At 42.0% G+C, this 26,714-nt stretch overlaps 1 protein-coding gene across 4 annotated transcripts in view; it reads left to right on the top strand.

Annotated features, from left to right (window-relative positions):
- The window catches only part of ACAP2 (ArfGAP with coiled-coil, ankyrin repeat and PH domains 2), a 402,961-nt gene that overhangs the window by 247,722 nt on the left and 128,525 nt on the right, over positions 1 to 26,714 (top strand). For all 4 annotated transcript variants that reach the window (XM_078666362.1, XM_078666364.1, XM_078666363.1 and 1 more), the window contains exon 10: positions 22,575 to 22,687. In XM_078666362.1, coding sequence (XP_078522488.1) covers positions 22,575 to 22,687 — 113 coding nt within the window. The remainder of the gene's footprint in view (positions 1 to 22,574; positions 22,688 to 26,714) is intronic.

The following is a 26,714-nucleotide window of genomic DNA, read 5'->3' as shown; positions in this document are numbered from 1 at the left end:
TGTACCCACTCCAGAACCTTTTAAGCCTTGGACATTGCTACATTGTATGCTGCAGTTGTTCACAAATTCTATGGCATGCATTGGAATCCACCTTCTCCATTTCCTGCAGCCTTGTTTTGGTGTAATGTACTCTCTGCAGTATTTTCAGTTGCACCAGTCTTAGTCCTGTCTTGACCGCTACCTTTCATGGATGTTGTAACGTTTCTTCACATTCCATATCCTCCATTGTCCATACATCCGCCTTCCATCGATTTCTCAATCCTGAGGGTATTGGGAGTTTTACTCACAAGGTCCTAGATATTTTCAACACTTCCCAGTGAAGTTTGGCTTCAGGTATTATCCTGTGCTCCAGTGGGATGCTCTTTTTTAGCTGGGCTCCTTTATGGACATGCGCCCATGCTGCTTGTCTAAGCTGTAAATATCTAAATCTTTTTATTTCCGTTAGTTCATACTGCATTTGTAATTATTCAAAGGATTTATTACCCCCCACTCAGAAATCTGTCCTACAGTTGTCCTGCGGTCCAAAACCCTACATAGCCCTGATTTCACGCAGTCCCCATAGTATGCCATACTGGCATCACCTCTGCTAGTGTCTTGCTCTGGGCCAGCATTTTTGTAGTCTCTAGCAATTTAATAACTGCAGTCATTGTGTGTCCTGTTAGGTTCATAAGTGGTATTGTATCATAAATTGTTGATATATATATATATATATATATATATATATATATATGTATGTCTGTCTGTCTGGTGGACTAATATGTCCCCTGTAGGGGCCAGTGTTTGACCTTATGGTCACAGGTTCGAATCTCAGCGGGTTCGGTCCTCTTGCGGTCGATAAAATGAGTGCCATTGAGTTGGGTAACAATAAACATCTTATTTAGCACCAAGTTGCCCACAGGTGTACGTAATAATAAAATGAGAGACTGGCTTTTATACAGCGATTGCAGGTTCCCATGAATTACATAAGTGCTTCTTTCAACTAGCTTCTATTTGGTAGGCCATGAGGCAGAAAAGCACAGATACAAGGGGAGGGCTCTAATTTAATTTAATACACAAGGCCACACTTGCCTTCACAGTAAGTTTTCTTTTTAGTGCGCTAAAAGATATTCTTATTCTTTACTCAATGCATTTCTTCAAGCAGAGATTTAGAAGCATTGTAATTGAATTTAAAGTGTATAGTAATCCAGTTCAGTTAGTTAACACTTGTTTTGCATTACAGCTAATTTGTGATGAAAAAACATTTTGATTTGGAATTTTGGCTATAAGTATGTGTGGTAAAAAAGGGAATATTATGAATTGAATATCTTTAGATTTCACACATCTTGCAGGGGCTTCCTAGAATTAACAACACAACGCATAGTAAAAGTGAATTTAATCTTGTAGCCATGTGATACAATTATGAACCACAAAACTGTATTGCAGCTTTATCTGAGCAGGGTTGAGATAACGTTGTTCTCTTAACTGAACCCAACAACCAGTGATCTGTGTAGACAGAAATTCAAAATATAATTGAGATAAATATAATTTTCTGTTTTGAATTTACTATTTACAATTTTCTTCAATTGTATACTTTAATTAAGCTCTTTTTCCATTTTATACTCACCTGTTCTGCTTTTTTTCCTCTTTGCCTTCTGCCAGGCCTCGCTGCAGGTAAAACATTTACTAAACTTTCCTAATGCTGAGGATTAACCATTTTGAAATAACTTCTAAACACTATTATCATAAATATTGGTGTTTGTGCCTTTGGTGTTTACACTTGTAATGCCTACATGTTGTATAGAAACAACGTGAGTGTGTGTGTAATATTAATTCTTTTGCAAGTTATAGCAAATTAATAAATATAAACTGTAACCCCCGTGAATGCTTCAGAAGGCATCAGAGCACTATGGTCTCCAAGCATTCATATAACATTTACAAACCCAGTCATCCTATCTCCTTCCTAAATTGATGATAGATGCTTCCTCCTCGCTGTAGGCTTCCTTGGTGACTTTTTCTCATCCCCTCCACCAACCTCCTCAGCTTTCAGCCTTTCCTCTTATGTCTTTTTCCACAGTATAATTCATTTTTCTGTTTGAAGTAATTGTTATTCGTAAAGCAAGTCAAATAAGTCAGTTCCACTAAATAGTGTATTCAGTTGACACTTATAAGTAGAGAAGCTATCTCCTGTGTCTGTGTGATATGTTTCTCTACTGCTGCAAGGTTTTGACATTAAGCAGGCCTCTTATCTATTTATTGTCTTCTTCACCTGATTAGACCTGTCATTTTATGTGGTTAGACAAACCAATTATTCCTTCTTCTCCTTTGGACAACTGTGTTTGATATGATATTTAGTTATTTTTTGCCCTCTTCAATATTTTCTGGGTGAAGAATTCAGCTTAATCCTGTTGTAATAGTTTACTACTGGAATATGGGTTGATGCCTTGGAGTAGTAAGTAGGATATAAGTTAAGACCCATTTGGCTTTTTAACTGAGCTACCGATTTTGTTCCAAGATCTCAACATATTTGCATCACCTGTTTAAATCTAGAGTGCAATGCTGGGGTCTAGCATGCATGTAACATCCTACTGGGTTAAGATGCGTTCCCGCTAAATGTAGATAACAATGACCCAACCTTCATTGGCACATGAAAATAGGATAACACTTGACCCTGGAGTGATTCCTTTAGTATTGCATGATTAGTGCTATCTCACTGACCAAGCTCTGGGTTAATACCCGACCAAGCTCTGGGTTAATACTCTACCCACCTGACTAAAAAAATTCAATTGTGACGGTGTAAAACATTTACCAGCCCAACAATCATGGCATGCGATTTTGAAATTTTCACCACGTGTTAATTGACGATAAGTGAAACAAGTAGATTGGGACACTGTTTTCTATGATAGTCTTGTTTTGAGACTGAACCTTGAAGTCTGAAGCAAGTATGCACAATATGTTGTCACTAATAGCAGAGGGTGCAGTGCATGACTTACAAACACAGAATTGTATAGAATTTATTTGTCAACGACTGTTAGTCCTGTTTACATGAATATGCTGGGTAATTACCGAGCATCTAGTAACATAACTATACATAGGTTCCGGGAGGATAACGTGAATGTGTGCGTGGAGTGAAAGCATGCGCTAGAGATTGAGTATAATTAAAACAATGTATCCATATTGATTGAGGCATTCAACTGGGATCTTGCTGGTACTGATGAAAGCTGGTTGAAGTTAAAAGCCGGTTGAAACATGTAGTAGATGTAGTAGAACAAATATGCCCCAAATTACACCCCCCCCCCATTTTAATCTGAAAAAGGACACCACTAGAATAAAAACAAAGAAGGGTATCACCCACTGGTATTTATGCCTCTTACCAGGATCCTATGAAAAAATTGCATCTTAGTAATGTTCCATAGATTCCTTCAGGCTACCAGGTCTGGTCTCTGTCCATAGCTTGTAAGCCGGTTTGTTCTCACCTGCTATTAGAACCGAAAGTGAAACCTGCATCAGATGTAGGGGGAGGGCACAGCCCACTCGATATGGGCCTTTAGTGCATAAGAATGTTATGTTAAAAGAATTTGTAGAGTGCAGGTTCACCATACGGTTTCATGGCACTCACAAAGAGAGATGGTCAGCTGCTCATTAGATCATTAATTCGTAAGCCAGAGAAAACAGGCACGTTTTTAATTGTCTCCTAAAATGAGAGTAGCATATAGAAGATCTGATGTTTTAAGGGAGTTGATTCCAAAAGTGGGGGGGCCAATACCGCGAAATGGGATCCGCCAAGTCTTTTCCGTTTAAAGGTGGGGATGGCCAACAGGATCTGGTGGGATGAACTAAGGGTCCGGACAAGGGCATACCTCTGATTAGGAGTGGAAATAAATTCCGGGTATGTGCCATGAAGGGATCTGAATATAAGGCATCCAACCTTAAATGAACAGCGTTGAGTTACCAGGAGCCAATGCAGTTTCCTCTTGAGGGGAGTGACGTGGTGCCCTTCTCGGCTGGTGATTCGTCTTGCTGCCTGCTTTTGGACCAGTTGCAGTCTTTCCATTAAGTACCCTGGGAGGCCAAAGTAGGTAGAGTTATCATAGTCAAGATGTGAAATTACCAAGGACAGAATAACTTGAATAACCGATTCCGTTGTGATGAATCTACTGATTTTCCTGATCTTCCTCAGTTGGAAAAAGCAGGTAGAGACTACTGTTCCAATCTGGGTCTTCAGCGTGAGATCCCTATCAATTGTGACACCGAGGCTCTTGGCTGAGGAGGAAGGAAGTGGGGACATTCCCAACTGTGCTGGCCACCAATTCGAGGTCCAGGGATTCCTAGAACCGCTGGTTAGGGTTAGTTCAGTTTTATCAGGATTTAATTTTAATTGGTTATTATTCATCCAATTGCGGATGTGTTCTGTAAATTCAGGATAGAGTTAGGGGTGTTGTCAATGGTGAAAATCAGTTGCAGATCATCTCCGTATTTGAAGATACACACCTTACCTTCAGGCAGGGACTGAATAAGAGGAAGGAGATACAAATTAAACAGGTGCAGGGAGAGAAAGAAAACTTGCAGGACCCCACAGGTTAGTTTAACAATCCAATGAATGGTTCAGTTTGACTGAAAAATCCCATGATTTCATTAGTTATCCAGTATTAGGGGTGTCTTTCATAGATTCACATGCCTGAATCATTCCCCGTCGTCGAGACGGGAGCCTCCGGTATATAGAAAAGTAATGTCCTATAGACATACATAAAGAAAAATAGGCCTAAGGGCCTCACCTTAGTAGCCTATCCTTGTCCTTATGCAAAAAGGACCAAACTCTTAGAGCCAGCCAATCAGCTATCACCTCCCTCTAGAACCTTCCCTGCAGGAGCCTCAGTCTCTCAGATTTTCTACCGCATGTTGTGCTAAGGGAGTCTCCTCTGAGCTCTGCTCAGATTCTGTGTTTTTTCACTTCATTAAATGACTTTGTTGTCAAGGATTCTTTTCTACTATGGATTATCTTCAAATACATTCTCTAAAGAACGTCTGGTAAGGAGAAGAAAAGATTTTTTAAGAGCCTGTGCAACTTGTTTCTAGAGGTTGCTCTGCTTTGATCCTCACACGGACCGCATTGACTTTCTATACCACAGGCCAAAGACTGCAAGGTATGTCTCACTTTCTCAAGTAAGTTTTTGAGAGGTCGTGAAGGGCGATTTTTAATATGGTGTCAAACACTAAGACCAGAAAGGAGGTTTTTCATTTTCTCCAGTGTCCGTGATGAGGCGTTATCCTCAACGTCTAGGAGACCTCAGAAGAGAATCTCCTCAGACTCATTCCTCAGGGGAAAATCCTGAGAAGGCCCTCAAAAAGATCACCCATGGGTCTTCTGGGCGCAGTTCTTAAAAATCTCCTCACTCTGTGGTAAAGGAGAGTAGGAATTGCTTTTGGGAGAAAAATCATGTAAAAAAGACGACTTCTGAGCCGTCAAAATCACCTCCTCTGGTCATAAGACCCTTCAGGAAGGCGTCTTCTATACCTCCTGAGGTAAAGACTAAGAAGTCGACGAAAAAATCATCATCATTGCCTATTACAGCCTCTTCGTCTACGATGGCCTCGTCTACGATGGCCTCGTCTACGATGGCCTCGTCTACGATGGCTCGTCTACGATGGCTCGTCTACGATGGCTCGTCTACGGCGGCTCGTCTACGGCGGCTCGTCTATGATGGCTCGTCTACGATGGCTCGTCTACGGCGGCTCGTCTACGACGGCTCGTCTACGAGGGCTCGTCTACGAGGGCTCGTCTACGAGGGCTCGTCTACGAGGGCTCGTCTACGATGACTCGTCGACGACGGCCCCATCTACGACGGCCTCATCTATGATGGACTCTTCTACGCCTCGTCTACGATGGCCTCGTCTACGATGGCCTCGTCTACGATGGCTCATCTACAATGGCTCATCTACAATGTCTCGTCTACGATGGCCCGTCGACGATGGCTCGTCGACGATGGCTCGTCGACGATGGCTCGTCGACGATGGCTCGTCGACGATGGCTCGTCTACGACGGCTCGTCGACGATGGCTCGTCTACGACGGCTCATCTACAATGGCTCATCTATGACGGCCTGTTTACGCCGTCGGCGATGACCTCGTCTACGATGGCTTGTCTATGATGGCCTCATCTACGATGGCTTGTCTATGATGGCCTCATCTACGATGGCTTGTCTACGATGGCTCGTCTACGACTGCGTCGTCGACGACTGCCTCGTCTATGACTGGTCGTCTAAGACGGCCTGTCTATGGCGTCGACGATGGCCTTGTCTGACGCTCGTCTACGACGGCCTGTCTATGGCTACGATGGCCTCGTCTACGATGGCCTCCTCTACGACGGCTCGTCTTCGATGGCTCATCTACGACGGCATCGTCATCGACGGCCTTGTCTATGACTGCTCGTCTACGACGGCCTGTCTACGGTGTCGACGATGGCCTCGTCTACCATGGCCTCGTCTACCATGGCCTCGTCTACCATGGCCTCGTCTACCATGGCCTCGTCTACCATGGCCTCGTCTACCATGGCCTCGTCTACGATGGCCTCGTCTACGATGGCCTCATCTACGATGGCCTCATCTACGATTGCTCCTCTGCGATGGCTCGTCGTCGACGGCCTCGTCTACAACGGATCGTCTATGGCATCGCCTACGGTGGCCTCGTCTATGACTGCTCGTCTACGACGGCATAGTCTATGACGCCGATCTCGTCGACTGACTCGTCGACGAGGGAAATTCTGACAATTCTGGAATCTTATAATGTGGTAGAGAGTGCTGCTCAACCGTTTAAGATCTCAATGGTCTCTCAAGAACAGGTCTGCTTCTTGTATGACTTCACAGAACCTCTCAAGAAGGCAGTAAGGTCAATACCGATTATCGATTGCTTATAGTCAGAGGGGTAACGTTAATGCAGAACCCCTCCTCTGTATCACCAGTGATCCCTCAGTTGGATAAGAAGTATAGGGCGCCAGATACAGCGCCGACGTGTTTAACAGGACATACTAAGCCGGACTCCGTGGTGACACAGGCGGCCCAGAAGACCTCCAGGAATCCTTCGGCCCCTCTGTCGCTTCCTCCTGATAAGGAGGTAAGAAGAGTGGACAGCATTGGGAACAGGTTTTCCTCAATATCGGCAATGACGGTAAAGGCCGCGAACGCCCTAGCGCTCTTGGGACGTTATAATAAGCAATTGTGGGCACACATAGCCCCATAGCTGTCGGAATTGCCAGGTTCATCCACTGAGGTAGTAAAGAGGATTCTGCTATATGGTGAAGCATCGGCGTCAGAAACTATAGACTGCGCGATGGATATCGCTATGACAGGGTTCTGCCAGTTGGCTGGAGCAGCAGTCTTGCGGCTCCAAGGACGGCTAAAGGCAACCTCTTTCCGTCCTGAGGTGCAAACAAAGATTTTGGACATGCCATATGTTAACCAGTTACTATTTGGAACAAAAAATTGACGAAGCTGACCCTGCAAGAGCTTTGGGCACTCTTCAGTATAAGGATCAGTCCTTTAGTAGAATAGAGGAAGAGGACAGTCTTCCTACAGAGGAAATTATTAATACAAGTCTTCCTGCCGTTCGGGCCAGAGTAGACCGCAATACCAACGGCGCCAACAACAGCAAAACAAGCAATCCTCTTTTGGGAGGTCGTCCTTTCAAGGTAAAGGACAGCGGACATAACAAAAATCTACGGCTGCTTCTATGAGAAATCCCGATTATGCTGCAGAAAGGAGCAATAGAGAAAGTACCTCCATCTCAGAAGGGAAAAGGGTTTTATTCCTGCTTCTTTTGATCCAGAAAAAAGACAAGAAGTGGAAACCAATCTTGGACCTCAGGGCCCTCAACAAATTCCTAAGAAGCAGTTGTTTCGCTTGGTAAAGATCCAGGAGGTCTTGCGACTACTGTAACAGCAGGATTTTAGGGCGTCCCTGGACATACAGGACGCTTACTTCCATATCCCAATTCACAGGAATCACAAAAAGGTACTTGCGATTTGCAGTAGCGGGCAGACACTTGCAGTTTCGCGTCCTGCCCTTCGGGCTCAAGACTCCACCGCGCATATTCACGAAATGTCGTACCCCGGTGCGGCATTTCTCAGACAGTGCCCTCACCAAGTCTTTCCGTATCTGAATGACTGGCAGGTCAGGGCTCCATCCTTAGAAGACACGTCCAGGCCTTCCAACGCCTGTTTAAAGCTTTTCGATTGCTTGGGTCTCACCCTCAATCAGGAAAAATCGGTCCTACAACCTTCTCAGTGCATCAGTTTCCTAGGTGCAACCCTGGACACACGGTCAGCAAAAGCTTTCCCATCCAGAGAGAGGATGAACAAGCCCCTTGCACTAGCTGCTATAGTAGCCACGAAGAAAGTCTTGACAGTCCGTCTCTTCAAATCCCTCCTGGGGATGATGTCAGCGTGTATCCTCCTGATTCCTCACTGTCGACTACGAATGAGGAATCTACAGGAGGTGCTCTCGAAGCGGTGGGTCCAATACACAGGGTCATTCGACGACCACATAAAAGTGAATCCTCAAATGGTCGGAGACCTGCAATGGTGGATGTAATCTCAAAACCTGTCTCAAGGCTTGTCATTCCTGCTTCCGGCTGCTCCTCATGTTGTCACAACAGGCGCCTCCTTGGAAGGCTGGGAAGTTTTTCTGCAAGAGCTACAGATAAGCGGGTAGTGGTCTCCTATGGAGAAGAAAATACATATCAATCTGCTTGAACTGCGGGCGGTCTTCCTGGCCCTTCAAGCTTTCCTGCCAAGAATAAAACATTCCCTGGTGCTCATCCGGCCACACAACACCACGACTAAGCACTACCTCAACAAAGAGGGAGAGACACACTCTTGCGAGTTGCAAAAAATAATCTGGAATTGGCTCACACTCCACAATATAACCCTAAGAGCGGAATATGTCCCAGGCATGGACAATGTGCTCGAATTAGATCAACAAATTATCGACCAGATCTTCTCCAGATGGGGCACGCCGCACATCGATCTATTTTTGACGACAATGAACGCCAAATGCCCACACTTCGCAAGTTGGCATCCCCAGTCAGGGTCTCTAGGGAATGCATCTTCCATCACATGGCGCAACGTCGTTGCGTACGCCTTTCCGCCATTCCCCATGCTTCCCAGAGTCCTCAGCAAAATTTAGGTGTAGCCTTGTACTCTAATTTTAATAGCCCCAACTTGGCCGAGGCGGCATTGGTTCACGGAGCTCCACCGTCTATCCCTGGAGCCGCCGGTCCACCTGCGGCAGTATCTATCTCTGCTTACAATGAACAACAATAAAGTGCACCATCCGGATCTGAAGTCTCTCAGGTTCGTCGCCTGGCTCCTGAGTTCAGAGAGTTCCACAATCTGAATATTCCACAAGACTGCAGACATTCTTGCCAGAGCAAGGGCGGATAGCAAGACCAAGACGTATTCCCTGAAATGGAAGCGCTTTTGTGTTTGGTGTGCAGATCACGGAATTCGGCCTTTCTCCACATCACCGGAGAAAATATTAACTTATCTATTACATCTGGCACAGTCGGGCCTAGCCCACTCCTCCATTAAAGTACACTTAGCAGCAATATCTCGTTATAAAGAACTTCAACGAGTCCATCGCTCTGGTCAAGCGGGTTGATTAAGCAATTTCTAAAAGGGTTATACAGATCTTTCCCGCCAGTAAGGATGTTGCCACCTACCTGGCATCTCCATGTGGTTCTTAACCAGCTCATGAAACATCCGTTCAAACCAGTACACTGAGCTGACCTAAAGTATGCCTCGTGGAAATCAGCACTCCTCCTGACGCTCACATCTGCAAGGGGGGTCAGTGAGCTACAGGTGTTTTCAATCCAGCATCTTTTTCTACTATTTAATAACGACAGAGTAATCCTGAGAACCAATCCTAGGTTTATCTCAAAAGTCCCGTCGGACTTCTACCTTAATGAACCGGTGGCTCTACGTTCCTTCTTTGCAAACCCTACCACTGCAGCAGAAAGAACATTACACTCCTTAGACCTCAAACGGTGTATAAAGTTTTACTTGGACAAGACGAAAGGCTTCAGGAAGTCTTCACAACTTTTTGTGGCCTACAGTAGACCAAGGCTTGGTCTACCTCTAACAAAACAGAGTATATCTAGGTGGATCTCTTCAGCGATAGCATTCTGCCATGACAAGGCCGGCCGGCCGTTGAATGCCACGGTTCATGCACATTCCACAAGAGCAATGTCCACATCAGCAGCGCTGTTCGCTGGAGTGCCGATTCTGGACATATGCAGAGCAGCGACGGGGAAGTCACCGCATACGTTCGCCAGGCACTACTGCCTGGATGTTGAGCTTCTGCAGGACGCAGCAGTGGGTCAGGCAGTGCTTCGACATCTATTCCAGTGAGGTGAGCCTTCCTACATCCCGCCATCCTGGTATGCACATCTCTTCTATTTGGTTATGTTGATGTATCCTAATGCTTACAGTCGCATGATACTAAGTGTGTTATATCACTGATTATATGGCATCATTGCTTCGAAGATGTGCATAGTGTATTGCTAACTACTCTGATTCAAGCATGTGAATCTATGAAAGACACCCCTAATACTGGATAAGAAATGCGTTACTTACCTGTAACAGCAGTTATCCAGTATTGGTGTCTTTCATAGATTCACATGCAACCCTCCCGCCTCCCCTGGAAGGTCTCACTTTCTCTCTACCTGCATTACGCCTACCTAGCTTGGTGCGTACGAAAATCTGAGAGACTGAGGCTCCTGCAGGGAAGGTTCTAGAGGGAGGTGATAGCTGATTGGCTGGCTCTAAGAGTTTGGTCCTTTTTGCATAAGGACAAGGATAGGCTACTAAGGTGAGGCCCTTAGGCCTATTTTTCTTTATGTATGTCTATAGGACATTACTTTTCTATATACCGGAGGCTCCCGTCTCGACGACGGGGAATGATTCAGGCATGTGAATCTATGCAAGACACCAATACTGGATAACTGCTGTTACAGGTAAGTAATGCATTTCTTTCTTCGATAAGAGTGGTTTTCCTATTTTTATGCAGAGAGTATGAGCAGCATCCCCCTAAACTGTGTTTTCATCTGCAGTTCTCCTTGCACTGATTACTAAATTTGTCTGCTTCCAAAGCATAAATGCAAAGTTTTCAATACCATACTAAATACATGTGGGTTTAATTGACATAGTAAGGGTAAACAGCCCTTACAACGAATCATCCACTTCGCATTCAATTGCAACGCGGTCGTTACAACGACTGCGTTGTAACAATGCATATCATTACCCCGCAAGTCATAACAACTACTTGCGTAGGTGGGAGAAGGTGTTGGATTTAAAATCCAACATCTTCCCTACTGTTGCACAGACTGGAGTTGGAATAGTAAATTATACCATTCCAACATCCAACGTCCCCCTCTGCAAGTCGTTGCTACGACTTGCGGGGTAATGGTATGCATTGTTACAACGCAGTCGTTGTAACGACCACGTTGTAATTGCATGTGGAGTGAAGGCATGCGTAATAAGGAGGTTTATTCCCTTGTAACCCTCATAGAAGCTATTAAAATGTAAAATATGTATGGCCTCTCATATAAATAGATTTTTCATAATGATGCATGGTCGAATCCTCCACAGGTACTTTTTGTTATTTCTTTTCAGGATCTCATTCTTAGGGGTTTTTGGTAATCAAAAATGTTTGAAAAGTTTTTTTATTTCCTGAAGGTAATGGCATTGTTTGGGTTGAGGTGATTTTTCAATATAGTAACAATGGTTAGAATTGGTACTTGTTTTTTTTAAACAGGTTTAGAATTGGTACTTGTTGATTGTGGGAGAGGTGTGGCGCCGCGGCCAGGGCGACTGACGCTGGAATCTGGGGACCACGGTTCGATCCCCGGCTCCGGCGGCAGGTTAGCCCAGCACCATGTGACTCTGGGCAATAGCTCGCTTAATCTTCCCGACGGCCCCCAGTGCCTAGAGACCCTTACGGGTGATTGTGCGCTTTACAAATGTGGACTTTACATACAAGAGAGAATAGGTATTTGATTTCGTTAAACATCTATATGTTTGGAAACATTTAAAATAAAAATAGAAAATAATAAAATAGTGACAAATTATATGATGGACTATGGGCCTTATTTAGTATTTGGTGAATGGGCTACTCTGTCTTAAACGTGACAGATGTCCCCAACGTTGTATTTCAAGTACCAGAATCTATAATGCACTTCTCATATGGAGGAATGAGCATCTGACAGGTTTGAAATGGAGAATCCCATCTGCCAAACTCTAAATAAGGACCTATTGTTTTGTAAATTAATTAGATGTTCTATGTTGTGGGTCTTTTTTTTACTTTTACCTCTTTAATAGAGTTGAGCCTAAAGGTCTTTTTTTTATTAATGTAATCTGTTTTTGCAGTGTGATGAATTTGGACACAAACATCATTTTGCTGCTGGTTTAAATGTAAAGTGATGCCAAACCTCACATTCCATACACTAATTTATATGTTTCGGAAAGGGGACTCTCTCTCAAAGACGATGGAGTACCCTTGCCGCCAACATAATGGTCCGACCACCTGATTTAAATGCGGGCTGAACTTTGGTATAACAACAGCGGAGACTACTCCTTCTTCATGGTCATACCCCTCCCAATGGAGTTAGGGCCATCAGAGGTTGACATTTGTATCGACCTACTTAATTTAGATGGGTGAATATACAGGTCAGTTTTGACTGCCGGTGACCGCCAGGAAAACCCTGGCAGTAAGGGCCAGTGAAAACTGCAAAATGCTCCTCTCGCCTTGGGACATTACTCTCATGGCGAGGGGAGCGTTGGCTTCGTTTTTTATTTTCTAAAACAAATTCCCACTTTGGGGTTTTAAGTTAACTTCCCTGCACGACTGTCATATTTGACTGAGCTGTATGGCAAAGTTACAATACATTGGCAGGAACCACCTTGACGGCGGATCCCGTCAATGCTTGAAATGTCTGTTGGCTCAATGGACATTTCAAAATGTGGTCCTCTTAACCTCCACCAGGGCAACCAAATCATTTACTCTGTCTCCCTGGTAGAGGATGGGCTGACCACCAAATTATTAATTGGGCCCTAAATGTTTTTCAACTACTTTTCTTTTTATACATCCATTTTCGATTCACCAATGTTAATACTAGCCTTCAGAAATTATTTTCCTTTGTGTGGTAGTGCAAAACCAGCAATGTCCCTTCCATCTTTGTAGCAAAGGAATATATTGTCACGAGAGAAATCTCATTCACATTTCAGGGTAATAATGACACCAGTTAGGGGAAGGATATGATGATAACTACTTCCACCATGGAGGCATGTTATCAGAGCACTCTTTCTGTCTCGTAACATGAATCTTCTCCCTGCAGTAATAAGATCCGGCGGTCTCAATTGCTGAAGGACTTCCGGGGATGGTAATTCCATTGTTCATAGTACTGCTTTACTGCTCGGGCTAAGGAAGAAATTAACAAAGCACCTCGGATCCTCTTTTAATTCTTTCGTAGGCAGAATAAGAAAATATTCAGGAGGAAAGGCAGGATGAAACTTTTACCCGGGTTTCATTATGTGTGGTATCCGGTAAGTCTGACCGCTATTTAGGGACGCTTTATCGGTATTCTGTAATGTAATTTTGTTTTTTTATTTAATTTGCTTTTGTGGTGTAGCATTCCGTTAAAACATATCACCTACACGTTTAATTCTTCAGACGCTGTGCTGTGAACCCTGGAGCCCTAGCTCTTTGGTTACTATTTATATAATTCTAGTGAAGATGGGAGCAGGTGATTTAAAAAAAAAAGGAATAGGTATTTTTGTATTAAATCGAAACGTAGTTTGGGAAATTAAAATTGAAATTTAGTGAATTTTCATTTCTTGATATCCTTCCTCGTTTTTGCTGTAGCTAAAAACTCGGGACTTTATTGGCATTCTTTGTTTTATTAACTCTGTAGATAGTCTATTTTCTTCTAATCACGTTTGCATACGTTGCCTAGAATTATTTTTTTATTTTTTTTCATCTGATGCAAAATGCAACCATTTGTTGCACTACCTCCTAGTTGCTAACCCTTACTGTTCACTGTTTTTTGGCCATGTGCAGCCATGGCTGGCTGTGGGGGTTGGCCAGTGCGGTTGGCTGCCATAGGGGTCAGCCAAGGGGGATGGCTGCTAAGGGACCCTTTTGGAGGCCCTGCCTACTTATTTTTAAAATGTTGTTTTATGGACCCTCTCACCTGCACCAGCGGTCTAAGAGATTCAACTCCTGCCCAATTTGTCTCTTTTTAATCTATTTTTCAGGACTCTGGGACAATGTACTGAGTCTTGTGTAGACTGTAACAACATATTTTTCTCTGAGCAATCAAGCCAGTCCGAGTGATTTAAGGTACATAAACCTAGCTTTATATTTTTAACAGCAGAAGAAAAGGCTCACTCGTTCAATCTTGTTTGAATATTCTTTTACTTTTGAGCTGGCAAGCTGTACTTGAAGCAAGGTTTACTGACCTTTCCATACTAATGGTCCAGTTATCTATTATTTAACCTCTTCATACCCAGACTGAAACACTTTCTTAACACAGATTTCTCTAAATCTACTGAATGGATTGACACCAAAATATGTAAAGTCGCTTCCTTGAGGATAGTTGCACGTACTGTAAAAGTTTGGTTTAATTCTATTCAGCCATTCTTTAGATATCAAGGAGCTAAGAATGCTATGGGAGTTAAAATGGAAAATGTTACTTTTGGGACCCTCCCATTTTTAGGTCCAGCCTAGGCAGCGCTCAAGCGCTGTCTGCAAGACCTGTTGTTATCTCTTCTATCTGCTTTTGTTATGCCCATGAATTGCCATGTGTTCGCTGTTGGGCCATTTAGAAATAGAGGGTTTTAATTGGTGCATTGACTCTGATTCTCCCGCCTTTGTGTGCTTGAGTCACGCCCAGGCGATTTCACTCATTGTTTGCTTGCGTTGGCCATCCCAATAAGTCTGCCTTTCCTCCTGGTCATCCTGATCTACCTTTGTATTTTTGTAGGCTATCAACATCGTTTTAGACTTTCAGGCCGTTTCATGGATCAATGCTCTGATCGGCACCTGCAAAGTGGCCATTTCTGTCCAGTATCTGTTGAGCTATGCCAATAGTTCAAACTAAAAAAAATGCTAGACTTATTGCATTTTTAATGCTTGTTTGGATTGCTGTTTGATGGATGGGCACAACAATTATTATCAGGAACCAAATGTGGCTATACTTTTTTGGGGAACATTTGCTGCATATTTTTCAAACAGCACCAATATTATTAAGGAAGCAAAACAAAACGTCCTTTTAATGGTAACTGTGACTTAACCATACAACAAAGGCCCTATATATAGTGATTTGCTTAGAACTTCAGTGCCATTTGACAAATCTGCATTAAATGTGGTAGACATTTAGCATTTTCGTCTCTCTCTTAAAATGTTCATATTTGTACAGATTCATCAGGTGGAGGGTTTCAGCAAACTGTTTATATGATAATTGAGCTTCTGTGTCATGAATCCACATGCAATGTGGCACACTTTAGCATGTTTAGGTTTCTGTTGGTATGTCAAGGTTTATGTAGATCACTCATGGGGGAGCAATCATGGGGGAGCAAATGTAAATGAGAAGGGTCTAAAATCCTTGCTATGCTGGTAATTAATACAATCTCACCATTCTGCACGAAATCTGGCACACCCTTATGTTTGTTACTCCTGGTATATTGAGGTTATTGCAAATTCATCAAGGAAAGGCAGATTTAAATGGGGTGATCCATTTCAAAATAACTTTGGCACTGGTTAACGAGTGTGCATGTTAGGTTTTTAGCAAGTTAAACCCAGTGCAGGAATCTCAGGTTTCAGATAGATCTGACAAGGTGAGACAGAGTTCATAAGAGTTGAATGATATTTGACCTGCTAATATCTGTATTGCCTTGCCATGAACCTGTACACAATTCGAAAGACCATTTGCATGTTTAGCTTACTCCTGTTTTGAAATGAATACAGATCTGTCAAGAAGGGGGTACAGCTACTGGGTCCAACAAAATGTTCATTTGCTGTTAGCTTTGGCACTAATTAATGATTCTGAATGAGATTTGAAAGGCTGTAAGCAAGTTAAGCCTAGTTCGGGATCTCATAGTTCAATATGATCTGATAAGCGGAATAAAGGTGAAGGGATGGGCACAGATAAAGGTGGCTTTTGCAACAAGGCTTGGCCTGGCAGTTTGGGGGCACATGTGGGACTAAGGGCAGGTGTTGGCTAGACCATGTGGGACTATTAGCCGTGTACAGTTGGATATAGCGCAGGGTCTGCCACTTGGCCAGGCTTTACGCCTAACCTGCCACAAGCTGCCATGACTTTCAGAATAAGTTGGTCGTATGCCCTAGCATGTACTAATAACGTTGGTGCTCGTTAATGAGCCAGTATGACCCAGATTTCAGACTTCTTGATGATTGTGTGCTTGTAGGGCGCTCTGCCACTCCAAAAGGAGCATCCTGGCGCTGAAACTGCGCATGAATGACTTCGTCCCAACTAGAGGGGTCTGAAAAAAGAAGTTAATCACAGAATGAGCAAAAGCCAGTGTTAGTCAGGGCTGCAACCAGCCACATCTTCCTCTGATTCAATGGATCTTAGGTGACTAGGCAGTTCTTTCCATGCCTTAGTGCCCAGAACAGCAAAGGATTTGCCTCCACTTGTTCGGAGTCTAAAAGAGAGGGGCTTCAAAAGGCCAACATGTGAAGACCCCAAAGTTCTTTTGGAAGTTTAATGGGTGAATCTGGCCATTATATATCTTGGCCAAGTTGCTCTATAAGCTCTGAAAATGAGTAGCAGGATTTTAAAAGGACCCTTCTGTGTATTGGCAGCCAATGTGAAGCTTTTAGAGCTGCAGAGGCCGATGACCGGCGAGGAAGTTTCAGTACAAGTCTGGCCGCAGCATGCTGCACCACTTGAAGTTTCTGAGTAGTTTGTTTTGAAGTGCCTGCATACAAACTATTGCAATAGTCCAAGCTGTCTTTCTTGCAGCCAGTGGGAGGTAATCAAAAAATCATTTTTTTAAATAGCGCTAAAGTGATTGGCAAATCAAAAATACACCTTTCCAACTGTGGAGATATGTCTAAAATCTAACTCATGTCCACACCAGTCCACTTTTTAATCGCCATTTTCTCAAAAACTACTATGCGGATTTACTCCAAACCAGGCAAAATCATGTCTTTGAATAAAGTTCTTCGAACTTTCGTGTAATCCTATGGAAGTTAACATGAGAAATTTGGCTTTTGAGTTCTCCTGTTTTTTTGACACAGGCTTGATAGATCAGCAGACTTTGATAAATCTACCTGCCCACTGGCTATGGTGAGTCTGATTTTACTACGTCAAGCTATTTATATGACCACTCCCCTGTCTGGCGAGTGAACTTAAACTGGAAAGGAGCAGTTGTTCTGTTCATTCAGTAAATGAATGAGCAATAAAGACTCCTTTAAATCTTATTTTTATCTTGACACATTTGATTTTTCTTCTAAGACAGCGGTCAAATGTCAGTTTGTCTTTTTCTAATTGCTGCTCATCTTATCCTGGAATAAGTGTTTAGTTTTCTTTCTCTTATTACATTTAGAGGCTTTTGTCAAGTGATCTATCTGACAATCACTGTGAAACAAATGTGTGATGCAAACAAAGATTTAGATAGTAGGAAAACAAATCAAAACACTTTACTTGGTGATGTGCAAGTGACAAACATTTGCAGAAACTCGATTTCTAAACATTGTCTGTAGTCTATATAGGTTTATCAATAGGTAGCATGTCAGTGGGAAAGTGATAGCTTTTAAACATGATTTGAGAAACATTCCGACCCTGCCCTGATGACAATGCTGTTGAAAAAACACTAAGATGCAAGTCGGTGGTCCGGTTGATCCTATATTTGGCAAGATTTGTATTATATATGTGTCAAAAATGTAGTCTATTAAATCAAACAAAAGTATTTTTGGACAGCAGACATGTTGAACTTGCGTATTTGAAGGTGCTCTCATATGTGATAAAGAAGAAAATGGCGGCTCAGTGAATTAAAATATTTGCCCAGGATCACATAATTTGATAACAGTTTATGGGTCAAGAGCATTATAATTAAGTTGAGTAGATTATTTAAGTCACTAGACCTGAGGGTCTAGTAATATCTTTATGATTTTTCTAGTTCGGATCTGCACGAAACTTGCCATGAGTAACCCTCACAGATGTACTTTTTTATTGGAAAGTTATGTCATGAATGGTGTCAATGTTAATAAAAAGAAAAATGCATTTTCATTGGAAACTCTGACCCAACTGCAGTCTGTTGCCAACTATGTAAAAAGTATATAGTGTTAATGTAATTTTCTTATGTTTTATTTCAATATTTTGACGCCAGTCCACTTCATGCCGTAGAATGCAAAAGAGAGGCATTAATGAAGGAAATTGGTGATTCAAAAGGAAACATTTAGTGGCACAAACACAATTCTTTTGGGAGGTCTGACCTTCCATCTGAGTAAACAGCTGCACATTATAAAATTGATATCCGTATGCAAATGGCTTCCTGTCCTTTGTACAGATTTACTCTGTTAAATGTAATAAAACACTTTAATAAACTTTTCCAGGTTTTTAACTGCATTTGATATTGAAGAGTAATTCCTTCTATTATTTCACTTTAATCTGTTGGCAACTAGGAGTTTATTGTCTGAGCTGTAATACACCTAAACCGGGTACAAACATTTCGTAAAATGTAAATGAATTGCTATGGGCTACCTTTCTTATTAAAGGTAGAAGCACAAAATCATTGTAGAAAAAAAGAATGAAAGAATGCATTTAGAAGACTGAACAAGTCTGGTTAGGTACGAAAGAAGAGATGTTGTTTAGATGTTGTGGGAGATGGCACCAACAGGAAGTGTGCGTATAGGTTGCTTAATGTTAAATAAATGGTGCAACAGGTGAGGGGGAAACCCCTAAAACCCCCTAGGAGATAGACCGAAGGTCAGTACAAACAATTTGCAACAAGCTTGTGCACCCATTTAGAGTATCCAAAGTGACCTTGTTTCAGTTTAGTATCAGGTTGTAGGAGAAATTTAGAGAACACATGAGTTAAATAACATTCAGAAGAAGTAATCGTGATTGTTCGTATTTCTTCTTTATTCCTAAACGATTGCCCAGTCAACACGTGTTTCGTCTGGTGAGATACCCCACGACTTCTTCAGGGCTTCTGTTAAAACCTGCTAGGCTGAAATCTCTCCTTGCCGGTTGTACTTCCGTCCCGGATAGTGTGGTAAAAAACTTCTAACTTGCAGTCCTAGCAATGGATATTAACTGGAGCTAGGAGTCGTAGCTTCAGATGGAACGTGCTATTCCTGAGTAAGTAGTGCTCTGAAAGCAAATCAGGCACAGTTGGGCGGCCGAGAAACAGACACCATGTGAGGATATCTATGACAGCGAAGTACGCTGCACACACCATTCTGCATAGACTTTCCGGTTATCAAGGAACCGCGAAATGGTGTGTGCAGTGACCTCACCAGGACCACACAATAAAGAAGTATTATGGAGAAAAAGTAGATAGGTCCCGATACACAAAAGCACAGTAGGACATATATGACCTATCAAAGTCCAGGTTGATGTGTTTGTGACATGTATGCAGAGTCCAATGTGTCCATTTTAGAACGCATGAATTTGTTTTTCTGTGTGTTATTTGGATGAAGTAGATACATTTGTTGATTCGTTTGTTTTAGTCTTGTCCCCAACAATGTATTAATTGTTTTGCTTGACATATAAATGTGTTAATGTGCTATTTCACTGTTCCTTTTAAACAGAAAATGTTTGATACCACCAAAGTGTATGGCATATGAGTAAAAAAATTGGTACAATCCACTTGAGGTGTATGTTCTAATTCAAAAATGGGAAAATAGAGAAGTATATAAGGAAATAAAGTACATTAACTGGATAGATTCGGAGATAATCGAGCTAATCTCCAGTATTGAAAGATTGTTTGATCTGTGGTCGGAGATGTACCCCTTTTTGATGCAATTGAGCATGTGAAAATCTGTCATTAACTATAATGAACCCTTTATTTCATAACATGCCATAACTTAGTAATATTCATTTTCACCCTCACATTATTTAAAGACACTTTTTATTCTACATGATTATCAATAAGCAGTACATTTAAACTCATTATTTCACTAATTTTCTGCTGCCTGATTAGTGGAACATGCTTTAAATTGACCAGCTTCTATTCTAGTAACATGGCATTTAGGTGTGTCTCACCTTTGTCTTGAATATAGAATGTTAGCGTTCTAGTTGGTTAGTAGAACTCTGTAGCAGAGCTCACAGTAGAACACTATGAAATCAACTGACATACAGCTTGTTGCTGCTGTTTGAAGAATGGATTCACTCAACATTGGTCTGAGATGGATGCTAAAGGTATTCCTAAGTTTACAGCAAATGTTCCTCTTTTTAGTTTTGTTGCCTGCTGAAGATTATTTCTATGAAAAATCACGATAAGAAACTGTTTTCTGCCAAAGATGGTCCATTAAATCCCAGCAGCAGGGATCAGCTTTACAGATGATGAAATCACCTTAAGATTCACAACAGATCTAGAAATAAGCCCCAAAAAGATGGTTTTACCTGCCTGAAAGCATTCATCACCCGTTTTGTATGCTCCAAAAGTAATGGCGAAGCCTAGTCACCAAAAACAACTGATATGCTTGATGTATCCCTCCACCTGCCTAGTAATATGCAAAAACATAATCTTATAAATAAGTTGGCGTAGTGAACCAAAATGTCATGAGTTTGAGCTAGAGTAGAATATTATCTGAAAGTGAGGGCACTTCCATGTAGTTTGCCCCCAGCCCTCTGACTCCACGGGGGTGATTAACTTTTCAGGGCGGCCCTCCCCCTTGGATAATATTGCTCCAATGTATCATAAAAGAGAAAGATGGAGGCACAAATTAGCCGCTTGACTGACTCCCATTGGGTATGGCTCACCGCCCGACGTGACTCTGTGCTCGAATGGTTGGGTCATGGCAGGTCATATTTTCAGGAGGCATTTCATTTCAGAGCAGTAGACAAAAATCCATCATTACCCAAACTGTAATTATTGAGCAATTGTTTTTGTTCCTATGAAGCACACATTGATTGTAACAAGTTATCATAAGAAAACAGCACAGTAGTCTTTGTCGAAAGACAAATATAACCTAGTTTTGATTCCTTGTTGGCAAATGCACCCATTTTCAGAAGTCATTTAAAAGGTTCTTTTTCAAGTTCCAAAATCTTTATTCAGATAAAAGAATCCATAAAAGATATATGCAATAAAAACAACGTTTAAAAAGAAAAACGTATATTAAAAAAGAATGAGAAATACAGTCCAGAATTATAGGAAAACTTTACATACTGCATATTGTCATGCAGGAATCTCATTGGAATCTAACATTATTCATGCTCATACAATACATTTTCCAGATGGCTATATCTTTTACTTATTCTTGTTGCCACAGAAATAAAAGAAGAAACTGCAAAACACTCAGTCACTGTACCAAGTTTACATACATAGTTAAAAGCATCTTTATAAAAGAAAAATTTTTGTTCTTTAAACAGCGGTTTAAAAAGTGCTTCGTAGCACCCTAAAATATTCACAAATCAGGACAAAGTGCTGCGTGATTTGAATATATAGGCCATCGCATAGGCGTTTGGGTAGATTGTCTTTCCAGGTACACATGCTTGGGAATGCATCAAAAAATGTAACCTGCCTACATGTAATCTTGTAAGGTGGAAAATGTCCTGTATGTTTGTTACAAGTAATAAGTAATTTTGACTGCCAGGTTGTGTAGGACGGTCAACATATATCTCTAGTCTGTGGATTTAATAGACTCCCTCGATTCCCTTCTAGCCGATCTGTGTTTCAAAAGGATCTTTTTAAGTTAATTTTCACTATAATATAAAATACTGGGAGGATCAAGGTTTTTCTGTAATCTGGCCTTAGAATGGCAATGCTTCACGTGAAGCAGAGCTCGTTGCAACGTATTTATTTCAATCATTTGTACTCAGAGCTGGGTTTCTCTTTTGTTAAGTGCATAGAAAAAATACAGCACTTAACATTTTTGACACTATTAATTTGAGTTACTATGTCTGAACAGCGTTCCATATCCTTTCAGATATTTTAGTGACCACAGACAAACAGGCTCTGCAAAATTGTAAAACCGAATTATTCAATGGCTCCAGTATTCATCTTCTGTGTGAAACATAGTTCTAATCATCTCCATGAGTTGTCCACGTTTACTTCAGTCACTCACTTTTTTTTAACAAACTTTTATTTCTTCTACTTTGTTATTTTCTAGACTCCTCCTGCCCTGCTCACCCACTTCCCAGGCAATCGAGCACAGTCATATTGCTTGCTCGATAGCTATGAATGAGACTACTGGAACCCCTGTTCTGTTAACCTGATACAAGAGGATCTGTTTCAGATGTTTTACTCATGTTTTTGTGACTGTAATATTGTTCATTGTTAAGTCAAAACTCTTCGAAATGTAACTGAGTGCATATATTTTTAATATTTTGTTTTAAAGTGACATTTCTTTATGCTAGGATTTCACCACCGATGATCCCAGACTTGAATACAATGTTGATGCAGCTAATGGCATTGTAATGGAAGGATATCTCTTTAAAAGGGCCAGTAATGCCTTTAAAACTTGGAACAGGTAATTATTTTCAGATTTGCTATGATGTATGCCAGAAGACTCAGAGCATATATCTTAATAATACAAGATTTAATACACAATTAAATTGCAGTTCTATTATAATTCAATATAATTGTAATACAGCCATTTTATTGAGTGCTTGGTGCGCACTCATTACTTACCAGCAGTATAGCTGGAATTTTCTGTGAATGTGAAACTATTTTTTATTTAATATCACCTGTGCCAGAAATGTGGATTTCCTGGGTGATCTCTTGTTTGTCAAAGAAATCCTTCTTCTTACAATCAAAATGGGTCACATGTTTACACCTTGCATGTACTCTTGCATACACCCCTCCCGGCACACACCTATTCCCCTCTTGTCATTCACTCTTGCCCCTTTACCTCCCATCCTTCTTTCTCTCACCCACTTTCCCTCCCTCGCCTTTATCCAACCTCCCCCTTTCAAACACAGCTGTCTGCTCACAAGCAAAGGGTTTCAGCTATCTATGCTCCTGTTCTGAATGACCAAGATGTATGCAGCGCCTAGCCTGTGTCCAGTGGCCTAATGCAAATGATGAGGTGTCCCTACATAATGCGATGAGGAGCCCCCTGAGCACACAGATATTCATTTACCTGGGGCTAGATGGGGCCCAATTGAAGGGTTGAGGGCTCCCTGAAGGGGTGGAGACCTCCCCTCAGCGCCACAAGGGCCATCATTATGCCCCGTAATATGTCATACCAGAAATGCGAGATGACTTTGAGCAGTTAGCCCTGTAGGTTACAGAGACACACTGGGAACATACTTCAGAAGGCAAGAGTCTCAACTAGTCAACTGTGAATTGTGCTGCGTTCTGTAGCAGCCAATGACTGGGAAGCTTGCAATAGATGTATACTCACTCTGTATGAATGGACACACTTATGGTACACAGGAATCTCTGTATAAAAGGTGTGGCTACTTTGTTGAAAATGCATTTTAGTGAACATTTTACACAGTGGGGTGTCACTGTGAGACAAAGACACTGCATGTAAGTGGAACCCCACTCAAAGTTATATAACACATTATAACCTTATAATTATATGCATACGAACAAACAAGATTATCTGCAAGTGTCAGAAGTCATCAAATACAAAGGAAAGGGCTAAAAGGAATGACCAATAACGCAAACTCCCTGACACATTTTTTGGTGGAGTTTTATATAGTGCAAACTTGATCCGAAGGTATCATAGCGCTTTACATGAGCACCAGTTACGTTACAGATGGACACCTTCATTTTTGGTAGGCACGGGGAGATGAAGTGATTTGCCCAGAATCACAGACACATTCTTGCTGGTTGTTCGCAAGTGGCAAGTCCCCCATCCAGCGACACCTGCCAGAGGTGCCGAGAGTGTAGCGTCTCCTATGTACAACATTCATATTTTGTGATTTGACACAAATGCCTCAAGTTGGCAACTGTGATTGATTGATAGATAGATTGATTCTTTATTGAGCGATTAATTAAAATCATTACAATAGTGTGACAGATTCTTCAGTGGATAGTATATAAAAACATGTATATTAATTGATTCATTACAAAAACAATTGAGAGAAACAATTAAAAGTCGAAGAATTGAAGGAATAGCTTTCAAAAAAGATCCTCTTCCCCAAGTGCTTAAAGTGCAAACATGTCCTCTGGTGGCAAGTTCAGCTCTGAGACCCAGGTAAAGTGCAACATTGGCGTTGGGGTGCTATAATCCTTCATGTTCTGCTGTACTTGCAGAACCATTTTTCAAGTTCTAAAGTGCGTGCTTGATTTCTAGAAAAAGACAAATTTAGCTTACGGGAAAAACCCTACTCCGAGACCCGGATAAAGTGCAAGGGTTATTGGCATCATATTTATGCAGATAGCCTGCTGCAGCAGTACTACTGTCTGTCCTCCAGCGTTGACCTAAGCGGCTGCAGAGTTGTTGAAGAGCCTTTAATGAATTTCAAAAATTGATCAGCTAGCTGAGTTGATTCCCCTTTTGAGCATGCCTGCACAGAGTCTTGGCATGTCCTGGTGTTTATTACTTCCCCTATTGGGTGCAGCCAGAACCTTTTCAGCAGGAGCAGCTTTTTACTTCTGCAGAGTATGGGGGACAAGGGTTCCTCTCCCTTTGCACAAAATGTGCAATCTCATCAGCTGTCGTTTCATATCCTTGCCTAGAGAAAGGTCGGGGGAACGCCTGGTTCATACAACATTACTGTCCACCTTCTGTCTGCTTTTTTCTTCAGAGCCTACCCATCCTGTTCTCTTGATATTAGTTTTTGTTGTTTCACCAACAGCTTTGCTACTAAGGCCGCAGGAAGGTCACGTGTCCAGATCTCTCTAACCTCCAAGGCCTTAAATGAAATGTTCATATGGTTGTGCCAGCTTGTGGGCGGGGTGTTTATTACTTCCCAGATGGCATATTTTAGTGTATCGTTCATCGCTTGCTTGGCTTTGAGGCAATGTGCTAGAAATGCTGCCTTCAATATCAAATGCTGCAAGGACAGGCAGAATTCTAGCCGAATTTAGGTATATAAGGTACAGTCTGGTAAGAAAAAGATTCTTCTATAGCAGGTGAATTGAGCCCTATCCAACCAGTTTTCCAGCTTATCTCTAAATATTGTTACTCCATATGGGATAATGGGTAGGAGCTTGCAGCCTATCACTTTTAGGAAGGGTCGTAAATCTGGATTCCCCTTTTATTTCTGTAGTTTTTGGAATGCCCACGTCCGACAATTTAATGCTGCCTGCTGGGCCTGGATGTGCGGTGCAGTGCGGCCCCTGCAGAGCAGCCATACCCCCAAGTAGTTTTAGGGGCCCACAATTTCAAACTCACTTCCCTGGATAAGCCATGTACCCCTTTTTGTAAGTCTGTGGGAGATGATCATAATCTTTGTTTTGAGCGTGTTGAAAAGTCCCTGTAGACCTATTGGTGTCTGATCAAGAAGTACCCTGTCGTCACCATTTTGGAGTGACTGAACTCTAAGGCTGGACATCTTTGGTGGAAATGCCCTCTCCTTTACAAAATGTTCTTTTAGATCAGCCAAAGACAGGTTGAATAATAATGAGGCCAGTATGCAGGCCTTCATCGATTTATGATTTTAGCCGCTGTGGACCACCCGGAGCTTATTTTAACTTTACCCAGGTGTTGGAGTACAGCGATATAATTCCTCTTAATAAATGAGGTGGTATGTCCATGTCCATTGTGTGACTCTTTGGATGCTATCAAATGTTGTTTTGAATTCTGTCAACCCTATGTATTATGCCTTGCTCTTAGACAGCATTGTTACTTCACTCCGGTGAGAAATACAGGTTAGATTGTCTTCAGTATGGCAACTTTTTAAAAATCCTTTCTGAATAGGAGGAATACATTTTTTTCTGTTGCCCATACTTGAGGATACTTGCATAACATTTCCCTTCAGTGTCCAGGAGTGCAATCAGTCGATAACTTCCCAGGCAGAAGCGGGGACCTTTCTTGTACAGAGGTACCAAGAGCGAGCCTCTCCATAAAACCAGTATAGAAGCCCCTAGCAAATGTGCTTGGAATATGAGGGTCAATACTGCAGCCCAACGTTTTGGGGCCCATTTGAATATTGCTGCTTGAATGCCACCTGGGCCTGGCGCTCCATTAGTGCACATTTCGTTGCCCGCTTTTACCATTTGGTCCTGACTTATTAGTACTGTACCCGCATTGGTTCTGAGTCATGTCTCAATATAGCACTCCAATTCTGCATGGGTGATATTTGTTGCAACCATCTGGTATTTTGGAGCTGAGATGTTTATACTTATCCAGAATTTCTTCAGGTCTTTTGACTTTATTATCTCATGCACTTGGGCCCACCTGTTCAATTCCTCCTCCTTTTTTCCGGCATGTAGGGCTTTCCTATGTCTTATCCTTATCGATGTGACCCTAATCTGCATCCACTCGTTGCCATCCTTGTTGCGACTCTCAGCTTAGAGGGTTTTATTTAACTCTTGCTTTAGGGCAGCTGTTTGCGGCTTGAGGTTGCTTCTTTTGTCTGATTCAAACGGACTCTACCATA

The sequence above is a fragment of the Lissotriton helveticus genome, chromosome 11 (genome assembly GCF_964261635.1).
Source record: "Lissotriton helveticus chromosome 11, aLisHel1.1, whole genome shotgun sequence".
Lineage (NCBI taxonomy): Eukaryota > Metazoa > Chordata > Amphibia > Caudata > Salamandridae > Lissotriton > Lissotriton helveticus.
Note: the sequence above shows the minus strand (reverse complement) of the source record. Positions and strands in the feature narration are given on the sequence as shown.